Source organism: Mytilus edulis, chromosome 9 (genome assembly GCF_963676685.1).
Source record: "Mytilus edulis chromosome 9, xbMytEdul2.2, whole genome shotgun sequence".
Lineage (NCBI taxonomy): Eukaryota > Metazoa > Mollusca > Bivalvia > Mytilida > Mytilidae > Mytilus > Mytilus edulis.
Genome location: NC_092352.1, coordinates 17,298,065 through 17,311,737, shown reverse-complemented (window position 1 = coordinate 17,311,737; position 13,673 = coordinate 17,298,065). Strand labels below are relative to the sequence as shown.

The 13,673-nt window shown below is 33.0% G+C and overlaps 1 protein-coding gene across 4 annotated transcripts in view; it reads right to left on the bottom strand.

The window, feature by feature from the left end:
• The window catches only part of LOC139489592 (calcium/calmodulin-dependent protein kinase type II delta chain-like), an 89,842-nt gene that overhangs the window by 14,727 nt on the left and 61,442 nt on the right, over window positions 1-13,673 (bottom strand). For 3 of the 4 annotated variants that reach the window (XM_071276173.1, XM_071276174.1, XM_071276175.1), the window contains exons 13-14: window positions 12,049-12,138; window positions 214-289 (exon numbers count right to left, since the gene is read on the bottom strand). In XM_071276173.1, the coding sequence (XP_071132274.1) occupies window positions 214-289; window positions 12,049-12,138 (166 nt within the window). Of the gene's footprint in view, window positions 1-213; window positions 290-4,670; window positions 4,737-11,186; window positions 11,205-12,048; window positions 12,139-13,673 lie in introns of all 4 variants that reach the window. The other variant, XM_071276172.1, reaches the window with a different exon arrangement.

Below are 13,673 nucleotides of genomic sequence, written 5' to 3'. Positions count from 1 at the left end.
CCCAGACTTCTCTCCGCTTGCTATCAGCAATTTTACATAACAGTGAAATCTGTCTAAAACTCACCACTTTGTGACAGTTTGCTTTGTTCTGAATATGTTCAATTTACACAAGTTAACTTATTACAGAATATTCCCTGATGTCCCTTACTCTACTATAATTCTTTGAGACATGTTTCACTATAATAGAATGAGATTAAAGGTTTTTATACTTACGTATATGCTTCATAATCTCCTCCAGTTATGGCCGATATCAGCTGTTCTGTCAGCTTTATTATTTCTTGTTTTCTACCTATTGAAATAATCAAGAATATTTCACTCTAAAAACTGTGAAGATATTTTTAGTTTCGGCACTGATTTGACTCAATGATCCTAAATGTATACTTTGTGTTTTAAAGAATTTTATATACTGACAATGCTTAAAATATTATCAACCAGCATTAATAGTAACATAAATAAATTATTCAAATTAAGGTTCAATGTAGGTTCATACACTGACAAGAACCTATCAAAAGCAACACATCAAAATTTCCCTACATATTCCTGATCTATCATTTTACACTTAAATGACTCTTGAAGAATACACTCATATGGAAGCAGAGTCATCATAATTATCATTGTGTCAAACTAACTACCAGAAAGTTTGTTTTACTCACCTGATCAGAGAAGTTATGTCCCCGGATAAACATGTTTCAACTAACAACACTTTGTAACACTTCAAATACATATTGTTCACGCTTACATAAATTTCAAATCGCTATTATTTAAACATGACAGACACTTTAAAATGCATCATCTGCTATCAAATTAAAATATTTAAAAGGGGTATGAACTCTACAAATGATATAACGAAAAAAAACCCTTGCCATATGGGCATGTCAGCTATTCAAATATAAGTAGAGAACTCTTATACACACTTTTTCTAACTAATCATGTATAGTTTCTGATATAAATAAATGGGAAATGTGTCCATGGGACAAAGATGATGCCCCTCTTGCATATCATATGAAGTTATAAAGGGAAATAATTGAAGAAAGGTAAAAGTGACACTACCCAAATTTAAACTTGATCTGAGTTTTGTGGTTATTAGCATGGTGTTTAAGTTTCAAAAAATTTGGTTGAGGAAAACTTTAGTTAGAGAACAGAAATGATCAGCAAGTTTTCCATTTGTAAAGGAACATAACTCTAGAACTACAAAAGTGACCTCCTCAAAATTCACATTTGACCAGTACTTTGTGGTAATAAACATTTTGTAAAAGTTTCAAAACATTCGGTTGAGGCCAACTTAAGTTAGAGAATGGAAACAAAAAACAATTTTTCCGTTTGTAAAGGTGCATAACTCTTGAACAGTTAAATTGACACCACCAAAATTCATTCATACCATTTGGTTGAGGCTAACTTAAGTTAGAGAATGGAAACAATTTAAAGGTGCATAACTCTCGAATAGTTAAATTGACACCACCAAAATTCAAACTTGATCAGAGTTTTGTGGTAATAAATATTGTGTGAAAGTTTCATTCCATTTGGTTAAGGCAAACTAAAGTTGAAGAACGGAAATCAACTTAGGGACGTACCGACTGACGTAAGTTCAAACATACAGCTGGGGAATAAGAAAATTATCAAAATTTAACATGTCAACTGTAAGATGAAAAGGAGGCCATACGTTCTGTTAAAAAGACATTCCTCTTGAGAGCTGACATCATACTAAATATTGTTGGGTTGCTACATTGCATGTTTAGCCCACATTTTTTTCTTTCATTTTGACACCTGTCATGAATAGCTTTTTTAACTTAATGACAAATAATTTCTTAGTTACAAACCCTATCAAAACATTACCAGACCAATGGAGAATGAAGCTAAATAGGGAATTTGTCCATGGGACACAGATGATGTCCCTGCTTGCATATCATAAAAAGACAGTAAAAGGTAGGCTATCCATCTATTTGTACTTGATCTGAGGTTTGTGTAGGTTTCATAACATTTGGTTGAGGCAAACTTAAGTTAGAGAAAGGAAACAAAAACTCAGCAATTTTTCAATTTGTAAAGGGGCATAACTCTAGAGCATTTACAGTGACACCACCACAATTCAAACTGGATCTGTGTTTATTTTAGTTAGTATTGTGTATTATTTTCGTAACAATTGGCTGAGGCAACTAAAATAAGAGAACAGAAACCAATTTTGGAACGTACAGACAAGGGTAAAACTCAAAATGCCCCCTCCACTCCAGCAGGGGCATAATAAAATCAAAACCTATGACCTATGTCAGGCACATTGCTCCTTGTAGCTTTTTTCAATACTGTGGTTTCATTTATATTCCAGGGATTTAAAAATTTGTGGATATAGAGGTAAGCCACAAATATCCACCAAAAAATATAATTTTCCCTCAATCTCAACAAATTGGTCCCCACGAAAATAAATGAATCCACAGTATCAGATATCATGGATATTTACTGAAGGACATATCTAATACAGTACATAAATCTGATCACTGGTCAATTATATATGATCACTGTAGATGAACCACTTTTATAGGCAGCCACAAATAAACTAAACAAGTTACATTAGATCCAATATAAAATTATATGTTGTATTGGCATTCCTAAATACACCCCAAACAATGAGGTAAGCGTTGTATGTAAACCACTGAAACAATGACATTTTAATTACATTTCACAATGTATCCACTATTTAAGTTACTTATCACTGATGTCAAATTACAAATGTTACGTAAACAATATCTAAAGTTCCTTTTTTTAAGCAGTTCAAATGTGCAAAGCTTATCAACTTTTAAATGTTTTAAATACCTTCCATTCTTTATGCCTCACATATAGGCCCTTATAATCCAATATTCTGACATATCTTATGCAACAGAGGAAATTTGATTCCCTTTGTTAATGTGTACCTATTAAATAATTTCTTTATTTTTTTGTTTAAAAAAATCCCCTTTGACCCTATATTAAGTCATGTCTTGAAGTCTATTTGTTTACATAATGACATATTTAAAATTTGAACGACAAAATAGTTTTTGATTAAATGGTCTAAATTTTTAATTTTTGAACAACAGCCTGACATGTGCCAACATTTTGACATTTTCATGTATTTTAACTGATGATTTCTTTAAAAAAAAATCAACAGTTCTGGAAGAAAAAACTTTCTAGTCAATCTAACATCTATAACACACAACTTGAATGTAACAAAGACAATCTCTAATCTTACTTTACATTCTATTTCAAGACTCTCATAAGGAAATGATCCTTTCATAGCTAACATTAGAACAAAATAAAATATCAGCATGCAGACCAATTAAAGCGAAAGCATTTTTTATTACAACACTGACAACCAGGTGCTCCGCAGGGCATAGCTTTATACGACCACAGAGGTCGAACCCTGAACAGTTGGGGAAAGTCTTGACATAACATTCAAGCTCTGAATTTGGATTGTGATAAAACTTTTGATATAATATGAATTTCTGACACAAAACAAATGTCAAGATCCTACAACTCTATTGTGCAATTGGAGATTTCTTCTTCAAACTTTTCAAAAATTTGGAATTTGAGAACTTTTTTCTTGCAATTAGTCCAAAACCTGACATTTCTTTATACATAATTTACTAGAAGTGTAAGGTAGGTAAATCAGAACATGCCCAACATTGTAATGTTAAATGTTTTTGAATTACCTCCCTTACACTGCTTTTAAATTGTCTTAATTGTCCATTGACCAGAAAAAACTAGTTTTTCCCCTTTTTTGGCCCTTTTGCCCCTCATTCTAAAAAATGTTGAGCGATAACCCCCCAATGCAATACTAACCATCCCTTCATGATATTGAAACTTGTGGTATAATTTCAAAGAGATTCATTCACTTAAACACAAGTTATTGTTGGAAAACTACAAAAATGCTTATTTTGGGCCCCCTTTTTGGCCCCTTATTCCTAAACTACTGGGACCATAACCCCCAAAATGAATCCCAACCTTCCTTTAGCGGTTTTTAAAACCTTCTGGTAAAAAATTATAGAGATCCATTCACTAAAACAAAAGTTATTGTCTGGAAACAAAATGCGTCTTCTGACGACGATGCAGACAACATGATACCATTATATTTTTGCAGTCGCATAAAAATAATAGAAATTTACAAATGTGAAATTATGCTCATTTCTTTGGTACAGTGCAAAAATTGGACATTTAACAGTTAATACCTACTGCTTAATGGGTCAATCTACCAACAAAAGCTTCAAAGACAGAAAGCATTGGGTCATACATAAAGCTCTGCATGGAAACTTTGTGACAATAAAGAGAACCAGTTAAGACACACTATTGAAAGCTTTGGAAGACAAATGGCCACAGAACAACATTTTTTTGTTCACTAGAATAATATTCTCTTTTACAATGTGGAAAACAATATCAATCTAACTTAGCAAAAAAAAATAAACAAGAGCAACAATTTACAGAAAGAATGAACTGAAATGTATTGTAGCATTCAGGAATTCTGATAGAAAGAAAAAGATGAAAATAAAAGTTCCCATGCTTTTCTATTAAATATCCTAGAAAAGACTAAAAGTAAAAATAAATGATGCACACAATTGGACTAGAGAAAGACAACATAAAAACTTGAGTATTTCTACACATGCTGACTAGGAGCAAGATGTCAGCCTCACTCTGGTTCTCACATTACTTACATTGTATTCTTAGACTAGGAGAACCAGATCTCTCATTTATCTGTAATTCTGTCAGAGTTATAGATCCTGAAGTGTGGCAAACAAAAATTGCACACATTAAATATAAATATTCCAATTGATTTTATAAACCACTAAAGATGTCAGTTCTAATGTTGAAATTTGCCCAAAAAATCTAAAATTTGTAACTTTAAATATTTTTTTCATAGAAAAAAATCATGTTTTGTTTGCAGATATTTGAATTCTTATCCTTCTCCATAAACTGATTGAAATCTATACAATTTATGTTTTTGAATGTACAAATGTACTTGTAATAAAAAATATCAATCTAGAAATTTAGAAACAACTATTTAAAAATAATCAGAACTAATAAATGAAAATAAAAGTTAGCAAGAGAAAAATGTTAACAGGAGCAGAATAATCTTACTTGAATATAGACGGGAACATATTTTCAAATTATCAATGCAAAATAGAAAAGAGTTTAATGCTGACATTAAAAAGGTGAGCTATTGACTTATTTTATGACAATGTGAAGGGGGCAGAGTTTACTGATGACCAGTGGAAGGGAGCAAACTTAACTTATGAAAATGTGAAGGGGAGCAGCATTTACTTGTTACAATGGGAAGGGGAGCAGCATTTACTCATAACAATGGGAAGGGGAGCAGCATTTACTCATAACAACGGGAAGGGGAGCAGCATTTTCTCATAACAACAGGAAGGGGAGCAGCATTTACTCTTAACAATGTGAAATGGGAGCAGAATTTACTCATGACAATGTGAAGGGGAGCAGCATTTACTCTTGACAATATAAAGGGGAGCAGCATTTACTAATAACAATGTGAAGGAGAGCAGCATTTACTCATAACAATGTGAAGGAGAGCAGCATTTACTCATAACAATGTGAAGGGGAGCAGCATTTACTCATAACAATGTGAAGGAGAGCAGCATTTACTCATAACAATGTGAAGGAGAGCAGCATTTACTCATAACAATGTGAAGGGGAGCAGCATTTACTCATAACAATGTGAAGGAGAGCAGCATTTACTCATAACAATGTGAAGGAGAGCAGCATTTACTCATAACAATGTGAAGGGGAGCAGCATTTACTCATAACAATGTGAAGGAGAGCAGCATTTACTCATAACAATGTGAAGGGGAGCAGCATTTACTCTTGACAATATAAAGGGGAGCAGCATTTACTCATAACAATGTGAAGGGGAGCAGCATTTACTCTTGACAATATAAAGGGGAGCAGCATTTACTAATAACAATGTGAAGGAGAGCAGCATTTACTAATAACAATGTGAAGGGGAGCAGCATTTACTCATAACAATGTGAAGGGGAGCAGCATTTACTCATAACAATGTGAAGGGGAGCAGCATTTACTCATTACAATGTAAAGGGGAGCAGCATTTACTCATAACAATGTAAAGGGGAGCAGAGCAGCATTTACTCATAACAATGGGAAGGGGAGCAGCATTTACTCATAACAATGTGAAGGGGAGCAGCATTTACTCAACAATGTGAAGGGGAGCAGCATTTACTCATTACAATGTAAAGGGGAGCAGCATTTACTCATAACAATGTAAAGGGGAGCAGAGCAGCATTTACTCATAACAATGGGAAGGGGAGCAGCATTTACTCATAACAATGGGAACGGGAGCAGCATTTACTCATAACAATGTGAAGGGGAGCAGCATTTACTTATTACAATGTGAAGGGGAGCAGCATTTACTCATAACAATGTGAAGGGGAGCAGCATTTACTCATTACAATGTAAAGGGGAGCAGCATTTACTCATAACAATGTAAAGGGGAGCAGAGCAGCATTTACTCATAACAATGGGAAGGGGAGCAGCATTTACTCATAACAATGTGAAGGGGAGCAGCATTTACTCAACAATGTGAAGGGGAGCAGCATTTACTCATTACAATGTAAAGGGGAGCAGCATTTACTCATAACAATGTAAAGGGGAGCAGAGCAGCATTTACTCATAACAATGGGAAGGGGAGCAGCATTTACTCATAACAATGGGAACGGGAGCAGCATTTACTCATAACAATGTGAAGGGGAGCAGCATTTACTTATTACAATGTGAAGGGGAGCAGCATTTACTTATTACAATGTAAAGGGGAGCAGAGCAGCATTAACTCATAACAATATGAAGGGGAGCAGCATTTACTCATAACAATTTGAAAAGGGTAAGGGGGCAGCATTTACTTCCAACAATGATGAGGGGAGCAGCATGTACTCATATCAATGTGAAGGGAAAAGAGCTAACTGATGACAGCATTAAGGGAAGCAGATGTTACTGGCTACATTGAGATGGGAAACTGCCTTTACTGACTACAATATGAATTGGCACAAAAATCACTGCAGACATGAAGGGTAGAAGAATTAACTGGTGAAAATGTCAAGACAAGCACACTTGATTGATTGTGATATGAATGAAAGCATGATTGATCTGATAAAAAAGTTTACTCATAACAATGTGGGGGGGGGGGGATCAGCATTTACTTATGACAGAGGAGCAATTAACTGATGACAGAGGAGCAGTCTTTAATGATGGCAATATCAATGGGAGCAGTCTTTAATGATGGCAATATCAATGGGAGCAGTCTTTAATGATGGCAATATCAATGGGAGCAGTCTTTAATGTTGGCAATATCAATGGGAGCAGTCTTTAATGATGGCAATATCAATGGGAGCAGTCTTTAATGATGGCAATATCAATGGGAGCAGAATTGTTTTAATAGAAAAGTGAAGTGGAGCAGATACAGCTGACAGTTTCAACAGGTATCTATATTATCTAAGGTATTTTTATTAATAATAAAAACAAATGTCTGTATATCATATTCAAAATATCAAGTAAGAAAAGTAAGAAAATGCAAGCATGAAACTTCAAAATTAAATTAAAAATAACATGCAACATCTGATGTATTTAACTAATTCCCATGAGACAAAACCAGATTAAATTGATCTGCACATCTGTAAACAAAACCGACTGAAGTTATGGAGTAAATCCAATGCAGAATAGTAAGCTATAACTGACCCCAACATGCCCCAAATGTGATACAACTCAATTATGAAAGCTTCATTAAAGCTAACAAAACAAAATAAACCAGCAACCATAGAATTTTAACTTGATTACAGGCTCCTGATTTTGCAACAGGCACATAATGAATGAGACAGGGTTCAACATGTTTGTGAATTGTGAACCCTTCCCAAACAGCACAACATAGGCCAATTTTACTTTTTGGCTGGGTCCAAAACAAATGTTTCTTTACATTGACGTAACAGCTGATTTCATTGAGTGTGTAGGCAAAGGTAATATCTTTGATTAGCTTGCTTGTTAGCTGAACCTTGAAAACCAGTACATTGTGTACAAGCTTTAGAGATGTCTACAACATATACAAATTATACATCTAGTTTACACTGACCTTGCAATTAGCTTAAACAAGAATGTGTCCATAGTACAGGGATGCTGCACTCACACTATAACTATCTATAGTCAGTGAACTGTGAAATTGGGGTCAAAACTCTAATTTGGCATTTAAGTTAAAAGATCATATCATGGGGAACATGTTTACTAAGATACAAGTTAATTGAATTTCAACTTAAACTGTAACCTGAAGCAGGACAGACAGACGCACAGATCAACAAACATATTGCTCCAAGGTGGGCCATAAAAAAACCTCATAATTTTAGATTTAGGAAGGACATCTAAGAGAACAGTCTACATTAACAAGCTTATTTAATAATTGAATTTTCCTTGTCTCATGGGAATTTCTAGAATAAAACTATTTTATTTAAAAAACATGCACTTTATCAAAATAACAGATAAACTAGACAAATTCTGCAATATTAGCTACAAGGATCACTCCTGATTAAACACTTCTGATCATATAATAAGTCTGTAGGTTTTCATAATAACTCTTTTTTGGCTTGCTGAATTGATAATACACCATTGAATCTCAACATGTTAGCTGTATTCAAAACTTTAAATTTCTTTTGTTTTTCAAGCAAAAGCAAATTATTATAACAAGGTAAATTACAAAAGTAAGTAAACAAAAGTTTGGTTATAGCAAGTAAATGCCTCTCCCATATTAACAGGGTTGTTAAAAGATGAAGAAAACTCCGTCAAGGTTTTGAAAATATATCACCAAACAGAAGTTAAGTTTTTTTTGTAAGATAGTATATATCAGAAACTTAAAAAGAATGAACCAAAAATATTTGTTTTTTGACATGACTTGTTAAAAGCAGTATGATGAACAATCAAGTTAAGGCCACACAAATTTGATATATAGTTCTTCGGACATTTGCTCTAAAAAATATGGGGCGAGCGAGCAAAATTTTTTTGTTTTTAAAAAATTCTTGAAAATGAGTTTTTGACAGGCGAGTGGTCTGCAAGGGGAGCGAGTGATATCTTTTTTTGGTTAATTGTTACATGCTAGTTTTATCAAACAGAATAAGAAGGAAAAACACTGATGTTTTGATGCATAAGGCCTGTTATCCCATTTGAATAGAGGAGAGGGAAGGAATTATTTGACCCCACCATGCATACATTTTAATTGCTATAATTGCTTACATCTACTTCTTTTGAATTTTGGTGGATAGTTGTCTTATTTTAACCACATCTCCTTATTGTTATATTAAGAGCTGTGCTTGGAAACTAAAAGGCAAACAGAAGGATATGTGTTCTCATCAAAACTAGCTACTACTGTGAATTGTAAGATGCACTCTGGGAATGAATAAATTTTTACTATCGGATAGACTTTATTTTGATAGTAGGATTTTGACATATTTCATAGTAAATTGCAGTCTTTTATATGGATGTGGTCTATATACCACGAACTTCAAAGCTTTTTGAAGTTTATTCTGCACAATTGTCCCTGATTCTAAAGTTTCTGAAGGCCACCCACACTCTATAGTAATAGCCAGGTCAATGAGGTCACACAACAGTTTCTCTGGGCCTATCAATATCTCCTCGCCCTGTTCACACGATTTTGTTTTAGTTTTTTTAGGTAGGAAGTTCTATTGTTTTTTTCATTAACACATTTTTTAAGTGGGACCTGTGGGAAATTCATTTAAATTATTGTTTGGATCGGAGGGTGTTCTATCTATTTCAAAATTCACAAATTTACAGTTTAACTATCCCAACACAGAAATATCCATGTCAGTGCCAACATTGATAGGTGTAGTCCAAAATTACTCTGACGTCAAACGGCTGTTTTGCAAGACAAGCCCCAGCTTTTCTGGCAAACAGCTGTTAGACGTCAGAGTAATCTCGGATTATGAGAGGTGATGCCAACGGCTGTTGACGAATTTGTATGTGTTTGATATCGAAATATTGACAGACTTCAGGAGCCTGTAATTCAGTGGTTGTCGTTTGTTTATGTGTTACATATTTGTTTTTCGTTCATTTTTTTTCATAAATAAGGCCGTTAGTTTTCTCGTTTGAATTGTTTTACATTGTCTTATCGGGGCCTTTTATAGCTGACTATGCGGCATTGGCTTTGCTCATTGTTGAAGGCCGTATGGTGACCTATAGTTGTTTATGTCTGTGTCATTTTGGTCTTTTGTGGATAGTTGTCTCATTGGCAATCATACCACATCTTCTTTTTTATATTTACCCTTTTGGCTTCATAAAAGAATTGTAAATGATGACGAACAACGGATAACCGTTTGTTCAATGATTGCCTGTCCTCGGCATTGAGCCGAAACCACAAAAACTGATGGCTTGACATTTTGATTTTTATATTTCCTTTCACATTTATTGATTGATCACACGTGCGTTTGAACCCAGCTTTGATTACAGGGGGAAAAAAGCGTCAGTGTGAAAAAAAAATTTCAAGGCAAGACTAATTTCGGAGCGGCATGCGGACCATAAATATACGGAAGCAGTAGTTTTTTGTTGTTGTTGAAAACTTGATTTCGAAAAAACAGGAGTGGGAAAATCCAAAGAACTATAAATCAAATTGGTGTGGCCTAAAATCTATTTTTTTTTTAAACTCCCAATTTCAGCTAATTTCTAGCTCTTCCACAATCTAAATGAATTTTTAGTCCTAAACAGAAGTCAATATCTGATATAACAAATTATAGAGGAATCTAACACATGACTTTACACATAACTACGACAGTTCTGTGAGTATGTTACTCCGTTTTGTAAAAATTTCTACCATTGCTTTGTAGGTGACAGATTAAACAAGAACCTTATATAGTTTGATGGATATCCAATTGAAGTAAATCTAAATAAAACAGGAATGAATTTAGCCACAAAAAAATGTACTCTTTAAAAAAATTATCTGATTAATCATTTATACTTATCAAATGTATTGCTTCTACCAGTGTTGACCAGTGACATAACAGAAAAAACATCATTTTTTTTTATATATTTCTACCAATCTTTTAAATAGTCATGTCACTAAGAGAACAGAATAAAAATGCACTCTCTATTTTTGAAAATTCTACAATGAAAACCAGTACTAATTGGAAGGGTTTGCCAACTAATGTACTCACTATCTATTTCTGGTTTTCCTAGAAAATGTTTGTCAACTAACATCAATTACAGAAATACAATCATTTTTCATTTCTATCATCATTTATCACAAAAAGAATCACTTTGTGTGAGCAAACTAGCAAACTATTACGTTTTTCACTTCGTCAGATTCTACTCAATATATGTAATTACTCCAACAAATTTCAGATTTACATAAAAAAAATTTAGGTTACTAGTTCTAAAAATAGATACAACTAGTAGGTGTTTCAGTCATCACATTATTTCACTAATCCAAACTGCACCATTACAAATTAAGATCAGTTTTCATAAATAAAATTCACGTAATGTGGTTTTCCTTATAGAGAAAGATTAACACCTACTTCCTCTCTGAATACAAATGTCGTACGCTTTTAATGGATTAAGTAAAAATAGATTCAACCGATTCTTATTCTATTTCAAAATATAGAGCTATAAACCACTGTTTTATAGTATGAAGATGTTACACCATAACATAAGAGAGTTAAATCAGAAATAGAAATTTATTGGTGTTAACGTAGAAATTCTAACCTTTATATGATGTGATTTGTATTCAATTACTGTAGTATCTATATAGGTATGAAATAAAATCTTCATGAAGAATGGTTAATGCATAATACATTTTACACCATTAATTTTGCAAACAACAAATATTTTTTGGTGTACTTGCCATAAGGTTATGCCATTCAAGGCTTTTTTCCCTTTTTTAATTGCATATACCCTTATTTTTCTATCAAGAATAATTTAAAATGAGGTTAAAATTGATAAAACGTAGACTATGCTGGTTGATAAAATGTGACAAGTTTGTCCTTGGTTGACCTTAGTTAACCTTGGTACGGTACAAACCTTTAGTATCTTCATCATCAATAGTAGCAGTACTATCTGTTGACTGTACTTCTTTGATACCATCATTCTTTTTCACCATCAGACTTCGACCTGAAAATAGAAACCGCTCTTCATAAATCTAATGTACTGTGTAAAGACCACAGAAATTTACATCTATTTTTTTTTTATTATATTATTATTATTATTAAATTATTAAATTAAATTACATGAAAGAGAACTTTGAGAATCACCAAAATAGGAAGAAATATAAAACAAAATATGTGTAGGAAAAATATTCTCAAATTTCCTGTTTCTTTTCTGATATTGGTTTAAACCTAACATTAACTAAATAATACTCCAAGAAATAGGCAAAATATAGTCCCACTGCACTGTTTAAACTGTTGAATATTAAATTTTCTTTCTTTTTCACCCATTTATTTTGTCAGTATATTCTGGCATTATTGAATACAATTTGAAATTAATGAATTAAAATCTTGATGACTTCCTTCTTACTAAACCGGTAATGACTTTAATCAATACAATTGTTTAAATATCTTTATGTGAACAATCTTACAATTTATTGTTGACAAACTTTTCCCTTATGGATACAGATGAAAAAAAACCTTTTAAAAAACAAATTATGCTTTTTCTTACACAAAGGCGTGTTTCCTTTACAGAGTCCCAGTGATCATATCATCTGATCGTTCATTTACCTCTTTTCCTAAGTTTCACTTACCAAAGATAATTAATACATACAACAAGCTATAAACAATATCCACAATTCTTTTACAACAAAAGCCACAATAACTGTACAAGCTTGCAAATATCTATCTGATCTGAGAACTCCTCTTATTAAAGCTTCCAACTTATATTTATCAGATTCTAAAAGTTGAACATAACAAAAAAATTAAATAACTTTAATTTTTATCATACATGTAAATCAACAACAAAATTACCCACTAACATATATTACAGCCAGAGGTTTTAATAGGACAGTCACTGAGAGGCTGTCACAATATCTTGTACTTTTAAAACAGAAATATTTTCTGTCAGATGATCATACATCAAACCTTATATGTCTTGTTGGAAGGACACATATACCCCTGCCAGAATTCTGATCACAAAAATGAGTGAATACTAGAGAAAATCAAACCTGTAAGTTGTCATCAAACATGAAAAGTTAGGACTTAAAGATACTACTTATGTGTTGTTGGAAAGTCCAACAGACCACACTAGCTACCCTACTCCTTCAAAAATAGATCTATAAACAGAAACAACACATCTGAATTAGAACAGACACAAAATGACTATGAAACAACAAATCTATCAATAGTGAACATACTCAAATGTCTTGCCTGCTTTATTGACCATGATTGATTTTATATTGTTTCTAAAAAAAGGGGGGGGCTTCTTTAAAGTATCATATAAAACTGAAAATTATCAATGAAAATGAGGTCATGGTCAGATATTACATGTCAGACAAACAAGTACACCTTACAAATTTACAATCAATCTTTAAATTACCCCAAATATAGTTGACCTATTGCTTTTAGTATTTAAATTAAAAACAGACAAAACCATCAAACTTAAAATTTACCAATGAACCATGAAAATGAGGTCACTGTCAGATGACATGTTCACCTTCC